Source organism: Hyperoodon ampullatus (genome assembly GCF_949752795.1).
Source record: "Hyperoodon ampullatus genome assembly, chromosome: 2".
Taxonomy (NCBI): Eukaryota; Metazoa; Chordata; class Mammalia; order Artiodactyla; family Ziphiidae; genus Hyperoodon; species Hyperoodon ampullatus.
In genome coordinates this window covers 110,497,469-110,523,231 of record NC_136915.1, presented here as the reverse complement: position 1 = coordinate 110,523,231, position 25,763 = coordinate 110,497,469, and the positions used below count along the sequence as shown (strand labels likewise).

Below are 25,763 nucleotides of genomic sequence, written 5' to 3'. Positions count from 1 at the left end.
GGGAGTAAATCAGTTTGAAAGACAAGCTCCAGGCCATCTTCTTTCATCTGCCTTGCTTTTTTCCCCCACTGCTGTAAGTTGCTGACCACCTTTGCTGTTCCTCTTGTACTTGAGCCATAACTCCAGATTCTGTAGATGGAAAGTATGTTTGTGGGAAAGTCCTTTGAAGAAACTGGCTGGAAAAGAAACCTTGGAGCGAGTTAGGCCTTAGGAAACTAGTTGCTTCCTTGTATGCCATGTCTCTTGGCCTGCGATAGCGAAGAGAGCATATGAAGTTCCATTCATCTTCCTACTCTACGCCTGTTTGAAAGTAATCGTGCTGCCTCATCCCACTTCTCCCTTTGTCTCCCTCCTCGTTAGCCAGTGTCCAATCTCATAATTCCCCTTTTTAGGAGCAGCTTCACTCCTTGGAAGCACCCCTAAAGAGAAGTCATATTTCCCTTAGTTTCCCTGCTTCCTTCTCAGAGCTGGGTCCACACTGCACAAGAACATGTTTGGTGAATGCCATCTAAAGCAGCAAATTGAGATTCTTTGATTTGGGGAAGAAGTTTGAGAGGGACCTCTCAGTAACTGGCATGAGACAAGAGAGGGCCTAGTTCAAGTGCATTTGGAGCTTGCAGCAGGAAGGAACAATTCAGAGAGAGGTGAGTGTACAGGTTGCTTTCTTTCCCATCTGTCTGTTACAGCAGGGGCTCCCAGAGCTGGCTTGGGCTGTCTGGCTAGAATCTGCTTATACCAGCTCTATAGCCCTGAACAGAATTCTCAGCCTGATTCAATATTGACTTAACTACCCAGAGACCACTGCTCTCCCTACCCTCCTGTTGGTAGCTTGAGAATGCCCTCTCCCCTGATGCCACCCTGCCTTGGGGCCTTGGGTAAGTGTTTACCTGGTTCCTTGTAGGGCTTGAGCCTGTTTGACTGCTCGACTCTTTGTTTCTACAAGGAGAAGGTTGTACTCAATCTCCATTTTTACCGTTAAGGTTAAGGGGGAAAGATGAGCTCAGACCTCCTTAAAGAAAGGTTTGAGTTAAACCTTGAGACATGAGGAGGAAATTCTCAACCACAGAACAGGCAGCTTAGGATGATTAGGAGTCTCTTTAGAAGAGCAACTTCTTTTAAAAATTACTACTAAAGGCATACATGCATTTGAACAAATCCAATTGTACTTAAAGAGTTTATGATGAAAATCTATACTCCCTTTCCCTTCATCCCTACTCCTAGAGTTAACATCTTAATTATTTCAGTGTTTCTCTCTGACAGTTATTGCCATAGCCTTAGATAAAATGCTTGTGCCTTTGTTTCTTGGTTTATTAATTGTTACAAAAGAAGATTGCACTTTAGAAGATTCACACCTCTTGCTTATATATTGTCATTTTTATTTCTACTGGAAGCCTGTGTAACTTTTTTTTTTTTTTTTGGCTGCGTTGGGTCTTCGTTGCTGCGCTCAGGCTTTCTCTAGTTGCAGTGAGCGGGGGTTACTCTTCTTGCGGTGCGCAGGCTTCTCATCACGGTGGCTTCTCTTGTTGCGGAGCATGGGCTCTAGGCGTGCGAGCTTCAGTAGTTGTGGCACTTAGGCTCAGTAAGTAGTTGTGGTTCATGGGCTCTAGAGTGCAGGCTCAGTAGTTGTGGCGCACAGGCATAGTTGCTCCGCAGCATGTGGGATCTTCCCGGACCAGGGCTCGAACCCGTGCCCCTGCATTGGCAGGCGGATTCTTAACCACTGCACCACCAGGGAAGTCCCCTGTGTAACTTTAAATAACATATTTGAATCTTCTGATCTTTCCCTTAACTTTTAATAACCTCTCTTAACTATCTACCTTGTAGGATGAAGATATTGGCTCCACTGCTCTTTTTTCCAATTTACATGATCCATCTCAAAGGGGTCTTTTTTTTTTTTTTTTTTTCCAAAGGGATCTTTTAAAAGGAAGTGGAAGAAAATCGAGCTCACGTATCCGCTTGGAGGCAGAACACTAAATTAGATGATCTCTTAAGGGTCATTCTCTGAAAACACAGAAACATATAAAAACGTGAGGATTGATCTGAAGCAATTGTATTTATCTAGTTCATGGAAAAAGATTTTAAGGAGGGAATGGTGATTAACTGAGTGAGGAAATTAATTTGGGGCTCTTTATATCCTGTCCTACCAGAGAACAATCCACCAAGTCCTTTAACGGAGGCCATGGAGGGTTGTTTGCCTAAAATCTTTTGAGGTGATGAGAGGCGGGAAGCCATGTTAAGTGATAGCATTCCCTCCCCACCAGAGTCTTCTGCAGACATTTACTTAAATGCTCAGTCACAGAACACGTGCATATGTACCCTCTCTGTCCTCTTTCACTGCTGCTGTTCTCTGCTTTGCCCTGAACAACCCTCTGATGCTCAGCTGAAGATTCCCTGCATTGCCCAGACATAACGTGTGGAGCCAGTCGGTTTTCAACATGCTCCCCACCCCCCCACACACACACCCCTTTCCTAGAGGCCAGCTGCTAGTCTGGGGCGGGTCGGCCTCTTCAGTTCCCTTCCAGTCTCCCTGGAAGGCCAGTTTAGGCTCCCAGCGTGAAATGTGGAGCCTCAGTTGTCTGAATGTCCTTGAGAGCCATAGAAGTCATCTGATCCTAAAGGTTTGGATTTCCTTCTCGTGTTTTTCTTGTTCTCTGACTTATAAGGAGAAGGGTGGTGAATACAGAAACTGTTTCTTCCTTTTTCGCTTTCTAGTCCTTTCACTCTCTTTAGAATAGTTACTTATCAAAGCTATGTTTTCTTTGCATTTGAAAATGAATGAATTGATGTTGAAGACCATCTCTGGATTTAGGTTTGGGAGAATCCATTTCTTATTTCTTATTGCCTAAATTGCCAAAACAACCTAAATTTCCTTCAACTCCTCCTTTTCCCCATGACTTGCTTCAGATGCAGGCAGTTCCTGAGGCTCAGAAAGGCCAGGAGGGAGGCCTAGCTCCAGTTTGGTAGTTTCTAGTGGCAGAGCTGCCTATACCGGAGAGGAGTTTGGTTTTCCTCCTTCTCTTGACATTGTCTGTTCCCTGGAGAGTAGAGGCTGCCAAATTGGGGACCTGTTCTATTCAGCGGGAAGTCCCCTGAACACTGTGATGTGGGACTTCTAACTGAGCCCTGGAATAAAAGAAGTGATGGTCTCCTTTCCTTCCTTCCTGGTGCCAGTAATAATCCCAATTGTGACCATTTCCAAATCTTCTGTGTTTCCTAGTGAAGTCTGAGATGTGTTTGTGGAGAATGTCTGAACTTCATTTCCCTTGCAAGTTTTGAAAAGTGGATTTTTAGGAGCTTTTGGTGACTTGGAAGTCTCTGGAGTAGAGGGAAAGAGAAAAATGTGCCAAGCAGAGAGAGATTGAGAAAAAAGAGTTGGCTGTATAAAGTGATTGAGGCTGTTGTGTGAGTTTCTAAGCAGACCTAAAAGGTAGTGTTCCCAGTTGAATTTGAGTGACCCTCTGGTACAGAGTGTCCTACAAAGGTGCGGCAGGGAATGACTAAAGCTTCCTTCTTATTATTCCTGTGCAACCCATAGTTGCGAGTAGAGACAGATCTGCACGGGCAGCCATGCTGGTTCTGCTGCTCAGAGGGCACTGCCTAATTTGGGAGAGAGCATAGTGAAAGAGTTGCCACCTTTTTGCTGATCCCAAGCTCAAAACTGCATCAGAGAAACTAAATTTGGGAATGAACTTCTTGCTTGACAGAGTTGGGAGAAAGATAAACCAAAGCAGCCATTTTTGATGCTTTCTGAGAACTTGAGTTCCCCATCTGTCTTCCTGCAAAACTTTACTGGTTGACTGCTGGGAGTCAGGGAGCTGTACTATATAATGTTGGGCAAATGAAGGTAACCTTGAGTCTTAACGTTTCAGAGGTGCAAGAAGAGGCACTGAAAGAGTGGCAGTGGAAACCGGGGCTTTGCAGAGTGACTAGAGAATCTGTATTTTGAGCCTCCTTCCACTTACCCAAAGTATATGCACCCAGGTTCACTAGTGTCAAAGCTGATGTCACTGTCAGTTGGAAATTACCTGCATTCCAGCTCCACAGTTGCTTCTGCCTTCCTCTTGCTCATGCTCTTGAGTGTGTCTTAGATGCACTCTATTTGTATTTTTGTGAAGAGGCCTCTGAGTCCATTGCTGACTACAGCCAGACTCCAGAGCTGGGTTGGTCTGACATTAACAGTGTGCCTCTCCCAGTCCTTGCTTTGAAATTTCCTCCTGTTCTGCACTGATTCTCCTGATTTGGATTTGGTGAGGCTCTGAAGAATCATTCTAGAAAGGCAATGGCTTTTATCAACAGTGTTCTCTCACTGACGTTCCTTCTGAGAGTCCCTCCAGAGAGGGATTCTTGGTTATGTGATTCCTGCCCCTCCCTGTTCTTTGGACATTCTAGACACATGAGTTCCAGCCTGATATCTGTTTGCCTTCTCACAGCCCCTCCAGTTCTTGGAGTGTGTGTATGAGAATGGGGAAAGTAGTGTTGGGATAATTGTTTTGGAAGAGTCTCAAGTAACGAGCACTAACTGCAGTTCACTTCCCTTATAAACAACATGTGTGTGTGCACACGCATCGTTTACTAACCTTTTAGGTGATTAGGATTCAACTAGCATTTGTTAAGTACTACTGTGTGCCAGGGACTGTGTTAGATCCTTTTACACACATAAAGTTATTTATTCTACACAGCAACAATAAGAAGTAGATATGTTTTTCCCATTTTGCAGTTGAGGAAACTGAAACTCAGAAGATATATGGTTTGTATAAGTTTACACATCCTCATAATGGCAGAGCCAGGATTCTGAACCTCAGCCTATTTGACTCCAAGTTCAGGAGTTTTTCCACTATCCTTCAGCTGCCACAGCACTTGAGAAAGGGAGAATGATGTCATGAAGTCAGACGAACAGAGAAATGGCACACTTCAGCAGGGATGATGGTTGTTTTAGAGCTTTTTCTTCTCAGTGAAGCCTGGTGTGATATTTGCTGGCCCTTATTTCTTGGGAACTTTGAGTCTAAAGGGAAGGTAAGAAAGTATCTGTAACTAGAAAAATACATCAAGATTTTAACACTAAATAAAGGTGAGATGTTCAGGACCAGTGTATGGAGTGTTATATGAGTAAGAAAATACAGTTCAAAGAGGAAAAGGAAAAGGTTATTGGCAGGCATTTAAAGGGAGATATGGAGATAGAAAAGCATTTGAAGAGTTGGGGACAAGGGAATTAAAACCAGAATTGCTTCCCAGTCTACCTGAAGAATTTGTAAACCTATATGAACAAAACACATATAAAGCAGCATTCTGCAAATACAAGTTAAGAATAGAGGCTAAGCTGAGTAACTAAGTGCAGAAGGAATGAAGAATAATGTAGCAATCAGAAGTGGAGGGAGGTAGTCAGGGAAAGCTTCCTGGGAGGAGAGGTCTTTTCATCTGATTTTGAATGAGTCCAGGAAGACATAAAGAAGGGAGGTGCTAGGGAAGGTTTCATGACGAAGGGAAGACCTGAGGATGGCACCACTAACCAGTGTGTACGTGTCTCCCTTTCTGTTCCTTTCTCCCTCCCTCCTTCCTTCCGTAGCCTGGAAGCTCGAAGTCTGGCTGTGGCCATGGGAGACACGGTAGTGGAGCCTGCCCTGCTGAAGCCAACTTCTGAGCCCACTCCTGGCCCATCAGGGAACAATGGGGGCTCCTTGCTAAGCGTCATCACGGAGGGGGTCGGGGAACTATCAGTGATAGACCCTGAGGTGGCCCAGAAGGCCTGCCAGGAGGTGCTGGAGAAAGTCAAGCTTTTGCATGGAGGTGTGGCCATCTCTAGCAGAGGCAGCCCACTGGAGTTGGTCAATGGGGATGGTGTGGACAGTGAGATCCGTTGCCTGGACGATCCACCCTCCCAGATAAGGGAGGAGGAAGATGAGATGGGGGCCACGGTGGCCTCGGGCACAGCCAAGGGAGCAAGAAGGCGGCGGCAGAACAACTCAGCCAAACAGTCTTGGCTGCTGAGGCTGTTTGAGTCGAAACTATTTGACATCTCCATGGCCATTTCATACCTGTATAACTCCAAGGAGCCCGGAGTGCAAGCGTACATCGGCAACCGGCTCTTCTGCTTTCGTAATGAGGATGTGGACTTCTATTTGCCCCAGTTGCTTAACATGTACATTCACATGGATGAGGACGTGGGTGATGCCATCAAGCCCTATATCGTCCACCGTTGCCGCCAGAGCATTAACTTTTCTCTCCAGTGTGCCCTGTTGCTGGGGGCCTACTCTTCAGACATGCACATTTCCACTCAACGACACTCCCGCGGGACCAAGCTACGGAAGCTGATCCTCTCAGATGAGCTGAAGCCAGCTCACCGAAAGAGGGAGCTGCCCTCCTTGAGCCCAGCCCCTGACACAGGGCTGTCTCCCTCTAAAAGGACTCACCAGCGCTCTAAGTCAGATGCCACCGCCAGCATAAGTCTCAGCAGCAACCTGAAACGAACAGCCAGCAATCCTAAAGTGGAGAATGAGGATGAGGTAAAATTCCCGGGAGGGACAGGGGTAAGCAAGGTGGCATGGAGACAGGATGTCTGACATAGGGTTACTCTGTCCTTTTCTCTCCGTCCCTCTGTTTCATTTCATCGATAAAAGCATGGAATGTTAGAATGGAAAAAGACTTTAGAATTCATGTATTCCAGCTGCCTCATTTTACAAAGGAAGAACTTGGAGACCCAGAGAGATAAAGTGACTTTCCTCAGGTCATATAGCTAACAGCAAGGCTGATACTCCTGACCCTGTCCAATGTGTTTTTCCTAAACTGCACTTCCATTCTCTTACTGAGAACTGTGGCAGAGACCCTCCCCAGCCTGACTTGAAACCTGGGATATCTACCAGGACCTCTCAGAGCAGCAACCATGGGGGAGGAGAAGGGACCCTGTGTGTGAATTTTGTGTGTGCTGCGGGAGGGGCGATGTTAAGTGGAACCTCAGCTTCATCCTCCTAGCCACTCCTCATAATCCCTCTCCCCCACTCCCTGAAGATCCTGCTGTTTGTTGACATAAGGGTAAGGTTCATTCCCTATCATTGAGGCATCTGCAGAATGCCCTCCCGCCCGCCTTTCCTTGGGAGAAAGGATGTCTTGCTTGTTTTTTTCCCATATCATTTGGGAGAAGCACAAAAGGAAGAGGGAAGCAGTCCTGGTAATAGAGTAAATCTTGGGCATACCCAGTGTCTAGTCAAGGATCTGAAACCTAAAGAAGAGAAAGCAGCAGTCAGGGTATCCCATTTAGGATATAGAGCAGGGATGAGATAAGCACATCAGTAGGTTATACCCACCTTTCATTCCATATCTGGACAGACAGCAGGGGAAGTTGCTCGGTGGACAACCAGTAGTATCAGTGACCTGATGTCCCAGCCAGACAATGGTGCCCCCGTCCCCACCCCACCCCTGACTCACCACCAGCCACGCTCCCATCCTGGCTGCCAGCCTAGCCGAGAAAAGAAGGGAGAAAAGAACGAGGAATTTGCGTTGTTGGAAAATGCATATAGTTGTGCTGGCATCTGCCTCTCTGGGGCACATAACCCACTCACGTTTTTGATACAATGGGACTTCTTTCAACTAGAGAGAGGTCAGAGTGACGAGGGAAGGGAAAAGGCAAGAGCAGGGGAGACTACAGAGCCTGGTCTCTCTGGAAATTCGGTATTTTATTGTGAGAATAATAGTGAAGCTAAAGGAACTAACATTTATTGAGCACTTACTACGTGCCAAGCATCATGTCAAATACTTTACATTTAATCCTCACAACAACCCTAAGAGACAGGTATTATTTTACCATTGAGGAAACAGCTTAGAGCGGTTAGATGATTTGCCCCAGGTCTCTGAACCAGTGCATATCAGACCAGGCCTCAGCTGTCAGAGTCCATATGGGGAAGAACAGCCTAAGCCTTAGCCATGAAGGTTTCCACATCCATGCACAGGCAGAGCCCAAGTGTTCTCAGAACCAGAATAGACCATTTTCATTTCTGGTTGAGCTTGGCAGGGCAGCCTAGGGTCATGAAGGGAGGCTGTTGCAAGAAGAATCATCCAGAGCCGGTGGGACTAAGGTCGTGAAGTGTTTGGGAGCTCCTCCTCTTGGGGTATCAGAGGGAGCCTGTATCAGTATGAGTGGGAGCAGCTGCAAGTGAATCCCTTGGTGCCTCTTGGCTTTTCTCTGCAGGCATTTTGTAGTTCTCATCTTAGGACCAGAAAAACAGGCCTCTGGCTTTTCTTACTCTGTGTTGGTCCTCAGTCCCTTTTCCTTGCATCTGACTCCTGCCTAGGATGGGATTTGGGGTGATGCTGAAACACAGGTATTCTGTGAGTGCTTAAATCCTCTAGGTTGGCTTCTCCAGCTGCCATTCTTCCCAACCTGGCTCCTTTATCTTGGGTCAATAGATCCAGGAAAGGAAGGAGATACCACGTCCCCAGGCACTTCCAAGTTATCTGATGCTGGCAGAAAGAGACACCTGAATCCACTGTGGCTCCTCAGGAAATGTGAGAGTGAGAGTCACCAGGAGTCTGAGCATTGGAGTCTTCAGCACAGAGGTCTCTCCAAACCCCTTTGGCATTTTGAGAATACATCTTTCAAGGCCTTTGTCTCCCAAATACCAAGGGAATTGTTTTTCTTTCTTTCTAATACTCCTTCTCCCCATCATGCAACATTTATTCACTCAACATATAGCTCTTGAGCTTGTATACTGTGTGGAGCCCTGCACTAGAGGCAGTGGAGGATGAAGGGTAAAATGCTGTCCTTCACTCAGGAACTTACAAGGTTGTATGGAGATCGCATTAACTAGGAAATTGTTTACTTTGTGGCTCTTGATTTTGTATCCTGAAAATTTAATGAATTTATTAGTTCTAACAGTTTCTTGGTGGAGCTTGTGACTCTTGAAATGTTGATTCCTGCATATGAGGAGGAAGTATACAGCTTCCTAAAACAAAACATAATTATCTCAGGTCTGAGCAGAGATTCCAGAAGGAGAGACACACCGCTCCCCATCTCTCACTTTCCTGTGGGTTCGGAGTTTAATGCTACCCTCCTGCCACCAGTAGGGAAGCTCAGGAGGGTGAAGAGAGGCCTCAAAGAAAAGGCCCAGGTGCTCATACAAGTCTCTTCCTGCCTGGAGTATCCCTACAGAGTTCTTCTCTGCCCAGATCTCACAGAGGTTGTTTTCTTTTAATGAGGAATCCTTTACACTCTCCCCTACATTCAGAGGGCTCTAGCGCTGATTCCTTCCATCTCCCACCATTCTCCACCCTTCCAAGCCCACTCCTTCAAAGCAGTTTCTATCAGCCTTGTCAGGGAACTCTGTTCAGGCAGTTTTGCAGTTGTAACCAAATGGTAAATATTCTGGCATAGGGTTGGGGGTGCAGGGGGCAGTAATTTAGCTGCTAGCCCCACACTGCACATAATGACACTTGTAGATCAGCTTTGTCTTCTCAGGGCTATAACCTTTGTACAGAGAAATGTGCTGCATATCACACTGTAAGCCGCAGCAGGCCTTTCAGCCTAATAGAGTGTGACGTCAGCTTCTTGGCCTCAAGCTTTTCTCCTTGGAGCTGACTCAGTTTGAGTGACTCAAGCCTACAGAGTAGGAGAGAGGAGCAGGTCATGATATACCTCCCTTCCCCCAAAGCTGTTAATGAGTCAGGACAGCCCTGTCTGTAGGAGAGTCAGCTGGAGCGTGGCTCATGGAACCAATATCCTGCCTGCTGTTCCTTCCCCACCCAGCTCATGAGTAAAAATTGAACCAGTAAGTCACCATAGCCTCTAGCATCCTCGCTGCCTCAATTCTCCCTCCCACCCCTGCCCAAAGCAGTTGTTGCCTTGGGAGAGTGTTCAGCTTCACTTCTCCCTCAAAGTGCCCCTCTCCCTAGGTTCTTCAAAGAAAGACCTGACTAGAGGACCTTCAGCTAGAATAGAACTTAAACCGTGGAATTGAATTAAGTAGTTGCTTCAAACGCGGATTGCAGAGTAGCTCAGTGACCACTGCCCTCCTGCCCTGGGAGTTCCCGGGACTTTGTCTCTCAAGTCCAGGCCCCTCCCTTGCTGCACATTTGTGCACACATATTGCCCCTTCTTCCTGCTCTGGGAGACCCTGGTGGACAGAACCCAGGATGGGCCTGTGCACGAGCTGCAGCAGAGCCGCTGAATGAGCTTCAGTACCGGCCCTTTCCCCTGTTTTTCTTACAGACACCAGTAAGACATAGGAATGGGGTGAGGTTTAGCTAAATCCCCTGGGCTGGGACTAGGACAGCTGCTGCTGCTCAGCTTTCTCAGATGGATTCAGCTGGTACCTGGCTCCCCAACTTACGTCAAAAAAATTGTAATTTATTGAGTATCATGTGAAATACCCTGATAGGAAGCCTACAGAAGTTTGGTAGGTAAGAAAGTCATTCATCCTTAACTCCCAGCAGCATCCAGCCCAGAAGTTTCATGCTCATGGGTCCATGGTATCCCTTGTCACATGATTGAAGGTTGGGATTAGGTTTCCCAGGGTGATAATGAGGCTGATTAGAGAGGAGAGGCACCTGGCACTGCAAGTTGAGCTCTTCTGCTTCCTCCTTGACGCTTCCAAGAAGCTGGAGGAACATGGGATTTCCAGCGTGGGGGCCATGAAGCTTGTTAAGTCTCTCGATGGTGGTCTCCATGGAGAAGGGGTTGGTTGAGAGCATGTGAGTGGATGAAGAGAAAGCAGGGAAGCTTGGCAGCACGGTTACCTCCCTGAGGGATCCAGCTTTAGAATTTGTCCCAGAAGGAAGTCTTGTGCAGGCAAGAATAGAAGGGAGGAGAGTGGAAAGCAGAGGACAGTTGTCTCTTCAACCCTTCTGACCTCAAGGTTTGCACTAGCATCTTCCACAAGTGTCAAGATTCTGGGCAAGTGGCATTTGTGGGTTGACTTTCTTTCATTAAAGCAGAAAGGTAGAGCTACACAAGAGAAGCAGTTATGATCCAAGTTGGAGCTAAATTCTCTGCCTTTGTCTCTCTCCCTTCCCTCTCCGCCCCCTCCTTCTCCCCTTTGCCCTTTGGCCCTTTCCCAGGAGCTCTCCTCCAGCACCGAGAGTATTGATATTTCATTCAGTTCCGTAAGTGGGGCCAGGCTGGGACTGGGTGGCAGGCTCCCCCCATGGCCGCATTTCCTCTCCGTCCCCAGGTCTTCTGAGTCCCCAGGCCAAGGCTGGAGTTAAAAGGTGCCTCTTCTTCCTGGGACATCAGCTCCTCCCTCCCAGGCCTCCCAGACCTGGAGGAGCCCCCTGCTGCTTATTGCCAGTGCTCTGAGCCCAGGCTGAGTGGGGCTCAGCTGATCCTTCTCCCAGAGACAGCTGGGATGCAGTGCAACTCAGCCCCCAGCTCCTGGGTCTCTAGAGCAAACAGCTGGGAGAGAGGTAGAATTTATCCCTGGATTGGAGCCAAAAACTGCTTGGCAGGAAACCCTGAGGATCCTGTTTCTCCCACCCAGAACCCTTTCCCCACGGCTTCTGCCATCAGACCATCAAATACTTATTCAGTGTCTTCCAAATGCTAGGCCCTGTGCTGGGTGAGCTGACCCGAAAAGCAAACAGGATTTGGCCTGAAGGAACGTTTTGCCTCCCCACAGCCAGCTTTCTTTTTAACTTCAACCACATTTCTTCCAGGTCTGAGTTCTTCCCTTTCCCAGCTCACTGCCCACGATGTTCCTTAATCCTCATTCTCCTTTCTTGTTCCCTCTGAACTAACCCCTGACCCTCTGGTCCCACAGGGTCTCGGACCTTGTTGCTGGGCAGAGACGTGAGAGGAAATGCTGGACCCTCTGGGAGTTTGGATGATTTTATTACACTTTATTTTTGATTTGTCTACACAATCAGTTTGTTCTGTGCTGATCCCCTTTCAGTCATGATTCCTATCTCCTCCCATGTGGCAGTGCCTCTCTCTCGAGGCCTGGGGTCATATTTCCAACATGCTGACGTAACTTAGGGGCCCCCGACCCAAATGCTGAATTGAGGATGGGAAGGAATTCTGTTGTTTCTAATCTGAGATAATTATGCATTGTTTGGGGTGGAGGGTCCTTGGGACCATGACCGTTTGCCACCTGAGTGGATGGATTAGGGGATAAGGATGAACAAAGGAGTGAGTCTCCAAATTTCCTTTTCCTTTCTTTCTCTTTCTCTATTAAGCCACTGGGATATTTCCAGGGACCACAGAGGTCTAGTTCTATTGTCTTACTGTCTTTATCTCTGTTCAACCGTGCCTCCCAAAGCATTCCTGACTGATTCAGACTCCCTGTTTTTCATTATTGTATGGGGACCTGAGCCAGCCCCCTGTGGGGTAGAGGCTGAGGGATGAGCTGTCCCTTTGAACTCTGGCTCTGTACACATGCAGAGGTGGGCATGGTACTGCCCAGCTTTCAAAAGTTCTTTTTTGCAGTGTGAGGGAGTGAGGGTAGAAATTCTCACTCAGGAAACTAAGCAAGACACACAGAGAGGGAGAGAAGCCTGCTGAGTGAAATACTACTGTTTCTATAAGAGGAAGAGATACTGTTCTTATCTAGGTGAGGAGAGATGGAACGGGGTGGCTATCCTGATAAAATGCCCCTTACGGTAGAAGGACTTAGGCTGGGAAAAGAGCCCTTCTTCCTGTCTAGCTGAGTCCATCTTTTTCCCCACCCCCGCCTTACTCCCCAGACTGACTTTGCCCTTTCTGAGAATGAAGTGCCCAGCGTGAGCAGCCAAGCTCACAGGAGGGAGCTAATATGGGGAGCCTAGTCCCTGAGAGGTAGGGGAAGAGGATCCAAGGAGGATTCACTGAAAAAGACAGGTCTTCAGGGCCATCATCAGGGGCTGAAAGGAGCTGTTGTTTTCTCCACCCACCTGCCCACCCCTACCTCCCTCCATCTGCTTTTTCTTTTCCCACTGATTGTTCCCTCATTAGTGCAAAGTCAGCTCATCCTTCCCTCATCCCCTGCATGTGCATTGACCCTTTGTGAGAGATTGTGGGGTGGACAGGGGGATGCCGTGGAAAGCAACAAAAGTCACGTATAGATTGAGTCCTCCTTTGAAAGGGGAGATACTGACTCGCCGTTCCCCTCCTTAGCCTTGTGGGCCCTGGCGGACACCCAGCCCAAGCATCCAGGTGGGGAGAGGGACAGCCTCATTCTTGAGATGGGTGAAGCACTTCAGGTGTAAGCAGCATTTCTCTCTGGGTCCCTGGCTAACCTCTCTGGATGTCATCCCCCCACCCATCTGGAAGCCTTGGGACAGTTCCTCAGAAACTCAAGTCCAAGAGAAGAGGGGTGCACCTGGTGACCTGGATTCACACATCCCCCCCTTACCCTCAAGAAATAGCCTGTGGAGAAGGACTGTGCTGGCTTTTCCACCTGTTCCCAATTCAAGTTGACAGGGGTGGGCGGGATCTCCTACAAGGGCCTAAAGGTAGCTCCTTCCCTGGAGTTCTAGAGACACTGAGACTCCTGCCCTGCATGGCCAGGAGTGACTGGGCCACTTCTTTCTATGGTTTCTTCACCATCTTCTGCTTCACCCCAACCCCCTGTAGCCCGTCAGACTGGCTCCCGAGCGAGAATTCATCAAGTCCCTGATGGCGATTGGCAAGCGGCTGGCCACGCTCCCCACCAAGGAACAGAAAACACAGCGGCTGATCTCAGAGCTCTCCCTGCTCAACCATAAGCTCCCTGCCCGAGTCTGGCTGCCCACTGCTGGTTTTGACCACCACGTGGTCCGCGTGCCCCACACTCAGGCTGTTGTCCTCAACTCTAAGGACAAGGTAGGTGGGCTCTGGCCCAAACCATACCCCTCATCTGACTACTCCTGTCGTTGTCCAGGGTGTGTGTATGTGCCCAGGGGTGCCCCACCAGCATCCTAGACTCCCTCCGTAGCTCACGTGCACGTGTCAGCCTTGACTTCACCTGAGTACTGTTGTGATTCCGAGGGCCCTCCTGTCCCCCTTCTTGGGCTTTGTTTTTCTGGATCAAAGAGGCCTGATCTTTTCAGCTTGCCTCTTGCCATGTCTCAGGAGCGAGCCGCTCTTCTCCCCTCCTCACAGTCCTTTTGGTAGCTCTTCTCCAGCCCTTCTATAACTCTTAGGCTTTCCAGGTACAGCAACAATGAGAGTAGAGAAATCTTTGTTTCTAAGACCTTTTCTGATCACAGTGGGCAGGGAGAAGGAGAGAATTAGCTAAATTAGTCTGCTGGTTGAAATGAGCACTAATGGTTCAGATTTTTTTCCCAGAAGATGCATTGAAGATTAGAATCCTGCTTGGAACGGTGCCCAACTTTTTCCCACTCGTTTTGTCTGTTTTTAGGACAAGCCCACAGAGGCATTCAGGCCTCTCTGAATGGGTGGTAATTGATGGTTTGGAATGGTTTTGCCCGGGTGCATCATCTATACATTTTGAAGCTGAGCTGAAACATTTTAAAGACCTGCGTACTCTCTCAGCCAAATTCTTTTTTTTTTTTTTAGACAGTGATGTAACAGTTTTATTTTAAAATATCAATATTTGCATGACACCAGAAAGTATATACTTTGGCAACTAACTTCCCATGAAAACTTTTAGCTGTCAACTTAAAACTGAGGGGATACATGATTTTTCAAAATACTTTTAGGAAGTACATAAGCAGAATAGCGTGTGGACCACTGCTTTACAAGACTGTGTCCTGTTCAGTTTGGGGGACACCTCTTGTAGTAGAACCACCTGGGGAAGGTGGATGCCTTTTTAAAAATGCAGATTCCTGGGCTCCAGCCCCAGACTGAGTTACTAGATTTGGGTTGGGCCCCAAGTAAGTCAGTTTTCAACATGCACCCCAGGTGGTTCTCATGCAAACCAACATTTAAGAAGCACTACTTCAGGGGAAGACACTAGTATTTTAGCCATGGCTGAAGAGGGAAACACCTCAGGTATGTTTTTAATTAAGGAGAGAACTGAAAGACGTTAAGAATTGGAGCTCACAAAGTAGCAGCACCCATAAGATAAGTTCCTGCCCTAAATATGGCATTCCTGGTGTCAGGGGACCGATGGATTCAGGTTGGAGCAGGAGTGGGCAGCAGGAAGAACCGTGTTAGCAGAGTTGAGGGTTGGGGGGAACAGTGGTGGAGGTAAGTTGCAAATACTGTTCTCACTTACCTGCAGGCTCCCTACCTGATCTACGTGGAAGTCCTCGAATGTGAAAACTTCGACACCACCAACGTCCCCGCCCGGATCCCAGAGAACCGAATTCGTAGCACCCGGTCTGTAGAGAACCTGCCCGAATGTGGCATCACCCACGAGCAGCGGGCAGGCAGTTTCAGCACTGTGCCCAACTATGACAACGATGATGAGGCCTGGTCGGTGGATGACATAGGCGAGCTGCAGGTGGAGGTGAGGGAGCTCCAAGGGCACAGCACCTATTCTGGAACTTTCAATGTATTTGAGACAACCCAACACACCCTGAGGCAGGCTGAAGCAAGTACCCAAATGAGTGCCGTAGGTAGTGACAGGTGTGAGAGGGGACAGCTCTGAACAGCTCTGGTCTGGAACAGATTCAAGTGGAGCTCGTTTTCCTGCAAGAAGAATTTGGGCTTACTGTAAGAAGGAACTTCTAAGCCCAGGGGAGTGTGAAAAATTTAATCAAAATATATATTGAACACCTACGATATAAAGTTGTCTTAGGAACGCAGAGAAGAATCAGTCATACATTCATTCATTCAAGGAATGTTTATGGAGGGCCTTTGTGCCAGCCCTGAGTGCTGTGTGCTACTAAACAAGGCTTGGCCCCTGCCTGCAAGGGGCTTATGACCTAATAGGAGAGAGAATGAGGCCAGTCAGCAGGTAGGTGTAGTGAGGTGTGATCCAGGTTGTGCTGGAGAGGATGGGGTGTCATGGGAGCACCTGAGGGTGGAGGTAGCACTTATTCCAGACTTGGGGTTGGACATGCCCCAAAAGATTTCCTGGAGGAAATAATATCTCAGCTGAGGCCTGAAGGTAGGTAGGAATTAGCTGTACAGAGTATTCCAGGCAGAGGAGACAGCAAGTGCAAAGACTGGAAGACATGAGAGAGCTTGGCCCATTTTAAGAATAGAAAGAAATTTTGTGTGGCTGTGATGTGTGGTCGTGAGATGAGGAGGTGGTGAAGAATGAGGCTGGAGAGGCCGTCATGGGCCAGATTGTAAGAAGTATCCTGTAAGCTGTGGAAAGAAACTTGGATTTTGTTCTGGGGTTGTAGGGATCCAGAGCAGGATTTTATTAGAGCTGTAGCACAACCAGATTTCACTTTGTGAAAAGGCAGACTCTGTACTTGAGCTTACAGTCCAAATGGGGAGACTGGATGCAGACATTTAAGAAAAAAATCTGTGTATAAGATACACAACAAGGCAATGTGCAGTAAGTGATCAATGGGGTTAAGGAGAAATGCACTTGTACAAAGGAAAGAGTAAAGAAGGGACTTGATATGGACCATGGGGTCTGGTAGAATATAGTTAGAGAGAGATGGGGAGATAAGACTGAATGACTTAAGTTGAAGAAATTGCTCAGAGGAACCTAGCCTGGAGAGGGTCTTTTCTGGACCCTAAGGGAGAATGCATCCCTGGCCTTGGGGAGCTCTCAATATAAGGCTGAAAGTTCAGCTTTCTGTGATGGTCATGGCAGTGGTTTGCAAACTTGAGTGTGTTAGAAGTCTTCTGGAGAACTTGTTAGAAATTCAGACTTCCAGATCCTATTCCCAGTAATTCTAATTCAGATTGATGGTGAGGTTTGGGATCTACGTTTTAGCAGCATTCCAGGTAATTCTGATGCAGGTAGTTGACACATTGAAAAACACTGCTAGAGGATCTGTTGGGGGGGTGGCTAGGCAGTTTGGGGTCCAAGTGGTCAGGATGGTGCGTAACCAGGGGAGGCTTTTTGGAGCAGGGTTTGGAAGGGAGCGCTGATCGTGTCGTGGACATGGCAGCACGCAGGGTGATCTGAGGAGGAGGTGAAAGAGGCAAGCCCTGTGCTCAGCGCTTCTGACCTGCAGTGCCCTGCTCTCCCCAGCTCCCTGAAGTGCACACCAACAGCTGTGACAACATCTCCCAGTTCTCCGTGGACAGCATCACCAGCCAGGAGAGCAAGGAGCCTGTGTTCATTGCAGCAGGCGACATCCGGTATGGCCAGACCATGTTGCCCGTCATTCATCCCTCTCTTAGGCACTGCCTTTCTCTCTGTCCGCTTCCTCTCTGTCAGCCTGTGTCTTTCCCTCTTCTCTCTCCTTACTCTGTCCTTGTCCTGAGGCCACCAAACTTGAGGCATTGAAGGTGTGGGTTGAGAAATTAGTGGACTACTACAGAAAGAAGTTAAATTTTAAAAGGACTCCAAAGGAATGAAAGCACCAGAGGGAGGAATTACAACAGCATTTCCCAGAGTGGGTCTGAGGACACACGTGTCAGAATCCAGGGAGCGGGAGGAGATCTTGTTGGAAATGCAGATGCAGGAGCCACACCTGTTCTGAATGCAGAATCTTGGTAGGAGAATGGGCAGGGCCTGGTAATCTGCATTGAACATGATTACAAACCACCAGATTAGCAAAAAGATATCAGTGGTGTGTTTCCTTCCGTGAGTCTTTCTCAGCCCAGGTTTCTATCTCTGTGTGCCCAGAATCAAGGAATCAGTGCAGGAAATGCTGGCATAGACAGGGACATGAGGATCTGGGGTAACTCCTCCAAGCAAATGATATAGTTTCTTCCTGCTAGACGGCGCCTTTCGGAGCAGCTGGCTCACACCCCCACAGCCTTCAAACGAGACCCAGAAGACCCTTCTGCAGTTGCTCTCAAAGAGCCCTGGCAGGAGAAAGTGCGGTGAGTTGGGTGGGGTCCACCATCCATACTGTCACTCAGCTCACCACCCGCCGGCAAAATCCATCAGGCCCCCAGGCGGAGGTCTGAGTCCTTACCTTGTGAGGAGTTTGATTTGGATTTTTGATAGAAGCCGTGTCTCTGTCCTCAACCTGGCATCACCCTTTGATACCTTTTTGCTTCTCTTCACAGGCGCATTAGAGAGGGCTCCCCCTATGGCCATCTCCCCAACTGGCGGCTCCTGTCAGTCATTGTCAAGTGTGGGGATGACCTTCGGCAGGAGCTGCTGGCCTTCCAGGTGTTGAAGCAACTGCAGGTAAGAGAAGGGAGGGAGAAAGAAGGGGAACTCAGCCCATCTGCAGCCCACCTGAGGTGATCACGCAGGTCCTTCTGCAGGGAGCTCTGCTGGGGACCATCTTCCTGCCCAGGTCTAAGTTGGATTTATGTTAAGCTAAGCTGGTGCTCCTACCAGGAAGTACAGCCCCGGGAGCGGCTCCACAGCGACCTCTTGTGGCCCTTTTGTGACTGGCACCTGTTCTGATCACTGATCGGAACTCCCAGCTGATTTGCAGCAAGTGGGTTGCAGTGGGCTGAGATGTCAATCCCTGACCCCCAGGTTAGTTGCCTACAAGCAACTTCACCTGTTTAATCAGTTCTTTATATAAATATTTTCATTTTCTGGAGAAACTTTTCTCTGACCCTAAATCCTTTTTGGTCTTTTTCCCTGTTCTTTCAACTTGGGTTAATAGCTCCCACTCACCCAGCTTGGGAGGTGACAGCAAGGTTTCCTCTTCTCCCTCCCTTTTTTGGATATCTCTCTATGAGATACCTTTTCTCACATGCCACCCTGTGTCTTGTCAGACCCTGGACTTCCTTTCAAAACTTCCTGGTTCTCAGTGGGATCAGGGGGTTTTACTCACTTGGTGGCCTAGAATTCAAGGCCACTAAGGATGGGAACTGTCCAAGGTTGGGGACAGAGAGGATTTTAGCCTCCTCCCCCCATTTAGAGAGAGTCACAATGCCTCTGTGTTTCCTCACAGTCCATTTGGGAACAGGAGCGAGTACCCCTGTGGATCAAGCCATACAAGATTCTTGTGATTTCGGCCGACAGTGGCATGATTGAACCAGTGGTCAATGCTGTGTCTATCCACCAGGTGAAGAAACAGTCACAGCTCTCCTTGCTCGATTACTTCCTGCAGGAGCATGGCAGTTACACTACTGAGGCATTCCTCAGTGCTCAGCGCAATTTTGTGCAGAGTTGTGCTGGCTACTGCTTGGTCTGCTACCTGCTGCAAGTCAAAGACAGGTAGGTGAATTCCTGTCCCTCGTCCTAACCTTTCCTTCAGGGTTCCCTCTGGCCCTTCATTTATTCATCACGACCTTCCATTGCCAAAATGTAAAGGTGAAACAACGTATTTTAAGCAGAGACAGACACGTTCATGTGCCATTAAGGCTAGGAGGCAGACTGACAAGTATCAGGGTAAAGGCCAAAGAAGTGAAGGATTCATGGGAGGAGCAAGGGTTTGAGCAAGCAGGGTCTTGAAGGACGAATGAGAATGAGGACAGAGAAAGCTGTGGGGGAAGGATGTCCCAGGCAGAGGAAACTGCTCGAGGTGATTAAAGCTTGGGCCACACTGCATGGCACAGTAGTAGCAGTGATGTCAGATAAGTTGAGGCCAGATTAGTGGGGCCTTCATTATGAGGCTGAGGAGTTTTATTCTGCAGGCAGAGGGAGTGCCGTGATCCAGTCTGTGTTGAGTGAATGCGCCCTTTGGCACCGTGGGTGATGTTGGATGTAAGTGGGCCTTTGCAGTGAAGCTAAAGGTAGTGAGGCCTGGCCTGAGGGCAGTGGTGGTGACTGACAGCAGAAAGGCGCAGATGGTTGTGAGACACACAGTGGACACAGAGTTGAAACTCCCAGCCCTACACGCTCCTCCTCGTTCCAACATATGATTTCCAAAACTCTTAAGTATCTGTTGTTTTGCCCAGAGCTGTCATTTCTCTCGATATCATGTGACCTTTATGAAGCTCAACTTCGCATGTAGATGAACAACATACCATACAAAGATAATTACACCCTTGAGGCTCTGCTTTTTAAGACTGTCTCCAGACAGTGACTCAGGGTCAATACCTAGAATGCTCCTATGAGTTGTGCCTCTCCAAGGGCATAGGGCAGCTGTCCTGGGAAAGCACTCATTCAGTGGCCTGTGCTTCCAGTGTTACGGCAGCACATTAAGATCAGCTAAACAGGGCCACTTATCAGAAATCTAGCATCTATTAAGTGCCTATGATGGCCTAACATTCTTTTTTTTTTTTTAATTGAAGTATAGTCGATTTGCAATATTGTGTTAGTTTCAGGTGTATAGCAAAGTGATTCAGGTATACACACACACACATGCACACACACATTCTTTTTCAGATTCTTTTCCATTATAGTTTTATACAAGATATTGACTACACTTCCTTGTGCTATACAGTAAATCCTTGTTGTTTATTTTATTTTATTTTTTTTAATTAATTTATTTTATTTGGCTGCATTGGGTCCTCATTGCTGCCTGCGGGCTTTCTTTTAGTTGTAGCGAGCAGGGGCTACTCTTCACTTTGGTGTGTGGGCTTCTCAATGTGGTGGCTTCTCTTGTTGCAGGGCACGGGCTCTAGGTGTGTGGGCTTCTCAATGTGGTGGCTTCTCTTGTTGCAGAGCATGGGCTCTAGGTGCATGGGCTTCAGTAGTTCTGGCACCCGGGCTCAGTAGTTGTGGCAGGCAGGCTCTAGAGTGCAGGCTCAGTAGTTGTGGCGCATGGGCTTAGTTGCTTCTGTGGCATGTGGGATCTTCCCAGACCAGGGCTCGAACACGTATCCCCTGCATTGGCAGGCAGATTCTTAACCACTGCGCCACCAGGAAAGCCCTTGTTTATTTTATGTATGGTAGTGTGTATCTGTTAATCTCATACTCCTAATTTATTGCCCCCTTCCCCTTTGGTAATCATAAGTTTGTTTTCTGTGTCTATGAGTCTGTTTCTGTTCTGTGAATAAGTTCATTTGTATTAGTTTTTTAGATTCCACATAGAAGTGATACCACATAATATTTGTCTTTCTGACTTACTTCATTTAGTATGATGATCTCTAGGTCCATCCCTGTTGCTGCAGATGGCATTATTTCATTCTTTTTTGTGGCTGAGTAATATTCCATTACGTGTGTGTGTGTGTGTGTGTGTGTGTGTGTGTGTGTGTGTGTACATACACACATAGACACCACATCTTATTTATCCATTGATCTGTTGATGGACATTTAGGTTGCTTCCTTGCCTTGGCTATTGTAAATAATGCTGCAGTGAACATTGAGGTGCATGTATCTTTTTTTTAAATTAATTTATTTTTGGCTGCGTTGGGCCTTCGTTGCTGAGCGTGGGCTTTCTCTAGTTGCTGCGAGTGGGGGCTACTCTTCGTTGCGGTGCGTGGGCTTCTCATCGCGGTGGCTTCTCTTTGTTGTGGAACACGGGCTCTAGGGTGTGCGGACTTCAGTAGTTGTGGCACACAGGCTCGGTAGTTGTGGCATGCAGGGTCAGTAGTTGTGGCACACGGGCTTAGTTGCTCCACGGCATGTGGGATCTTCCTGGACCAGGGATTGAACCCGTGTCCCCTGCTTTGGCAGGCGGATTCTTAACCACTGTGCCACCAGGGAAGTCCTAATTTTAGTTTTTTAAGGAACCTCCATACTGTTTTCCATAGTGGCTCCACCAATTTACATTCCCTTTTCTCCACACCCTCTCCAGCATTTATTATTTGTAGACTTTTTGATGATGGCCATTCTGACTGGTATGAGGTGTTACCTCATTTTGGTTTTGACTTGCATTTCTCTAATAATTAGCAATGTTGAGCATCTTTTCACAGGCCTGTTTGGCCTGACATTCTTATATTGAAACCAGATGAAAATGCTGTCAGACAGGTGTTTCCTCAGGAGGGAAATAAGGGTCAGGGAACTTTCAGAACCTGTGGCTCCTTCCACCCTGCCAGCCTTACAGATAAAGCCAGCAGAGGCTTTGCATTTGAGGACTGAGGGGAAATGTCATTATTTATAAGGAATCTGGTTGCAAGCTTTAGACTATCCCTAAAGAGTCAGCATTTGGAACCCAGGGCCCAGAGAGCCTGGAGCCTGAACCCCTGGGTTGAGTAAGTGGAGGCAGGGAAGCAGGTGCTAGTCAGGCCTCTGGGCTTTTCCTTAGGAGACTAATATATTTGGAAGATGGGAGTCCATCCTTTAAAAGGGGGAGCGGGGGGCAGGCAGCTGGTTAACCTTTCATAACTCAAAAAAGAGTGGATATAGTCAAGTCATGAATGGACTCATCCACTGGAGAGAAGTGGCAGCAGTGAAGGGGGCCCCAAGCGGGAAGCAGTTGAAGGTCTCCTTAACTGCTTCAGAATGAGTTCCCCGTAGCTTTGTGGCCGGAGCCAACTCCAGCACTTAAGGAGAGAGCGAAACTGCCTCTCACTGGCCTGGGACCTTGGAGAAGTCAGTCAGTTTTCCTCTCATGGCCTCTGTTTCCTCACCTCTCACCTGTAAAATGAGAGGCTGGACTAGGACATCTAGAACTTTCTGGCTTTCAAGATTGTGTGTGTTGCTAAACTTGTCATGCTTTCCCAGAGGGGGAAGGACTCGGGTGGGACTGGGTTCTCCCTCTGTCCCCTGTCTTTTGGCCAGTCAGACCAACCCCAGAGAAGGTGGCCTCAGACCGTGAGCTCTTAGCCTAACAAAGCCTCTGTTGACACTGAGGAGGTCCGTTATGGGCCAGGCCTCGCATGCTTTGCATGTTAATTGTTCCTCTTTCGACTGGCCATTCATGTGGGAATCACAGAGACCTAGGATTTATCTCCCTTTAACTGTTCTTCCAGCAGCTAGCCTGTAGGAATTGCCTCCTGAGAATTTTTTTACATAAGTGTTTTTACCAGATAGTTAAAACTGACTCCTCGAAGCCCCAGACTATTTCACATTTAAACTCCACTCAGCCTGGGATCTCTGCTCCCTTCCGGTGGGGTGGGGCTTCTGATCTGCAATGGGCCGATAGGAATTACAAACAGAACACAGGTAATTAGGTTGTGACTGGAGGCCTCCCCCTAAGCCAAGTGCTTGGCCTCTGTAACAGCTGGTTGGCGCGCAGAGGCCTTCTTTCCTAGCTTGCCAGTTCTCTGCTAGATTGGGATTGGCTTGGGTGCTTAGAATCACAATTACCGGGAAATTTGGATAATCTTAACCTATTTTATTAAGCTGTTAATGATAGCAAGTGAGACCCCACAGGCTTTGTTAGCAGTTTACTTTTCTGATTTCCTTTCTTCTCACTGCTAGCTTTGGGTTCTAGGAGGTTGGACCCAGAGTTATAGGCAGCAGGAAACGTGGCAGGGCCCTTGCCTGGTGTCATGTGGCCAGTGTGTTGCAGCTTGAAGCTCCCACCTCAGTGGGACTTACTACTGCCTCTTCCTCTGCTCTGCCCGCTCCTCAGACACAATGGGAATATCCTGTTGGACGCAGAAGGCCACATCATCCACATCGACTTTGGCTTCATCCTGTCCAGCTCACCCCGAAACCTGGGCTTTGAGACATCAGCCTTTAAGCTGACCACAGAGTTTGTAGACGTGAGTCAGGAAGGAGAGGTGCCTCACTGTGTTCTTTCTGTCGTGGGATGGGGAGCTGATGGGCTCCCCCCAAATGGGGACAAACAGAACAGAAATGGCAATAAGTCAGGGTGAGGTTGGATGTCCTGGGAGGCTTCCTGCCTGATAAGAGTTGGGGAAGTAACGGAATTTGGCACGTTTGCCCAAGGGAGGAAGTTCTGACACTGAGCCCCTTTGCACACACAGCTCTCTCCTCTCCTCCCAGGTGATGGGCGGCCTGGATGGCGACATGTTCAACTACTACAAGATGCTGATGCTGCAGGGGCTGATTGCTGCTCGGAAACACATGGATAAAGTGGTGCAGATTGTGGAGATCATGCAGCAAGGTGGGGCTGGGGAGAAGCCAGGCGTTTGGCGATAGGGCGGTACCCATAGTGCCCTGGGATTCCCACTTACGTTGGGGCCCTGGGGCATGGAACCTCCAGAAAGTTGATTACTACACCTCAAGACTGGGGGTGGGGCCTCCCAGAGGGTTTCCAGCTCTGATCCGGTGCCCTGTTTCTCCTTCCGCACATTCCTCCTGATTCCTGACAGAGCTAGTCCTGGGGGTGGGAGGGCGAGGCAGCAGAAAACTACCTCCTAGGTGCACTCAGAGAAAGAACAGTCCCATCTCCAGCCTCCTGGTCCCTTCTCATCTCCCCACCCCTCGTTTAACTTCCATCGCTCGGCTCTTCACCAACTCAGGTGTTTGCAGTCATTGGCCTTTGACCTCTGATTGCCCTCTCCTCAGACCCCTTCCCTGTCCTGACACTCAGCCCTTCTGCTCTGAGCCGAGATGGGTTCCTCTCTCATCTTTATCTACTTTCACTGCTGTTTCCTTACGGCCTTGCCATCTACAGTCTTTTGTCCAGGATCCCTGGGCCCTCGTCCCCACTCCCTCAAGGCTGTGGTGTCCACCCGGTCTGAGCTGCCAGTCTCCTCCCCATCCCTGCCCCCACCCCACAGGCTGTCGCTGTTGCTCAGGAGCATCCCTGTCTGGCCCCGTGATGACGGTGGCCCAGGTCATCTGTGAGTGTCAGACGTAGCATAGGCAGAGGCCTGCAAGCAGATGAGTGCCCAGTTCAGGGCCCATTCCCTAGACGCTTCCCAGCCCTCCCTCTGGGTCCTAAGGCTGCTCCCTCTGTCCTTACTGGGGGAGATGTGTTGGCCCTCTGCCCTCGTGCCCTCACCTAGAGGGGCTTAGGATTGTGGGATAAAGGGCTCAAGAAGGGCCTCCTGCCAATTCTCCCTTCTGTGCCCAAGCAGAACTGCATCCACACTGTCAGGGATCTCTCTGAGGTGGGAGGGAAGGGGCACCTTAGATAGCCCGGCTCTGCACTGGCTGTGGCGGCTGTTACCTTGCCGCTCCCTCCTTTCCATCTGTGACCGTTTGCTTGCTGCTGCCCCCCAGGTTCTCAGCTTCCTTGCTTCCATGGCTCCAGTACCATCCGCAACCTCAAGGAGAGGTTCCACATGAGCATGACTGAGGAGCAGCTCCAGCTGCTGGTGGAGCAGATGGTGGACGGCAGCATGCGGTCGATCACCACCAAACTCTACGATGGCTTCCAGTACCTCACCAACGGCATCATGTGACATCCTCCTTCTCAGGCCCCGGAGCAGTGGGGGATTCAGGGGACCCTCCCTGGGAAGGCCCTTGTCAGAGAAACCCTAAACCAGGAAGCCCCACCCACCCAGGCATCCACCAAGGGAAATGGAAGGCAAGAAATACAGAGGATCATGTGGTAACTGTAGAGCTTGCCAGGGGGGTTGGGAGAACCAGCTGTGGGGTCCAGACTTGCTGGGGCTTCCCTACCGGCCCCCACCAGCTGTGTCAGTATTACCACCTGGCAGACTCCAGGGCTCACTGCCCTCCAGAGAACAGAAGTGATAAATGTGAGGGACACTGGGGCCTTTCTTCTCCTCACTAGGATTCGAGAGGTTCTTTCCGCAGGCCATCCTCTTAAATGTGTCCTGGGTCCCAGGAAGGAGAAAAGAGTAGGTTCTTGGTACTAAGGACTTGATCCTGTGGTTGGCCTTTGGCCATGCTGCTGCCCGACTCTGTCACCTCCCAGGGACTGCCCCCTGGCCCGAGTTCCCCTTGGTAGGTGGGCTTTGGCATAGGGTCCTGCACTTGCTGAGGTTCCCCATCCCAGGAGTGAGGAAGGGAATGATCACAGCCCCTCCGGTCTGAGGGTATTGGCCTAGCCGTGGGGAATTCCTTACCCTTATCCCTTCCCCACACCCAGGGAAATAGCTCTCAATTTTTTATTTTTAATTTTTGTTTGAAATAAAGTCCTTAGTTAGCCATCTGTGTCATTTC

The 25,763-nt window shown here is 48.8% G+C and overlaps 1 protein-coding gene across 2 annotated transcripts; it reads left to right on the top strand.

The window, feature by feature from the left end:
• The first annotated feature begins 594 nt into the window (after positions 1-594).
• Positions 595-25,752, top strand: PI4KB (phosphatidylinositol 4-kinase beta). 2 transcript variants are annotated; one of them, XM_079696556.1, is made up of 13 exons: positions 595-644; positions 5,564-6,500; positions 11,044-11,088; positions 13,532-13,759; positions 15,123-15,350; positions 17,001-17,110; positions 17,696-17,800; positions 17,990-18,113; positions 18,838-19,103; positions 23,293-23,425; positions 23,670-23,790; positions 24,410-24,472; positions 24,855-25,752. In XM_079696556.1, exons 2-13 carry the CDS (start codon positions 5,592-5,594, stop codon positions 25,034-25,036), a joined length of 2,514 nt encoding a protein of 837 aa, XP_079552682.1. In that variant the 5' UTR covers positions 595-644; positions 5,564-5,591; the 3' UTR covers positions 25,037-25,752. The 2 variants fall into 2 exon arrangements, with proteins under 2 accessions (XP_079552682.1, XP_079552681.1); XM_079696555.1 differs by lacking the exons at positions 595-644; positions 24,410-24,472 and having other exon boundaries at positions 5,577-6,500.
• Positions 25,753-25,763: the final 11 nt, after the last annotated feature.

Coding starts and splice junctions, on each gene's coding strand:
- PI4KB (XM_079696556.1), top strand. CDS start 5,592: ATGGGAGACACGGTAGTGGAGCCTGCCCTGCTGAAGCCAACTTCTGAG. Junction 17,111..17,695: donor ATTGCAGCAGGCGACATCCG/GTATGGCCAGAC, acceptor TCTTCCTGCTAG/ACGGCGCCTTTCGGAGCAGC. Junction 17,801..17,989: donor CCCTGGCAGGAGAAAGTGCG/GTGAGTTGGGTG, acceptor TTCTCTTCACAG/GCGCATTAGAGAGGGCTCCC.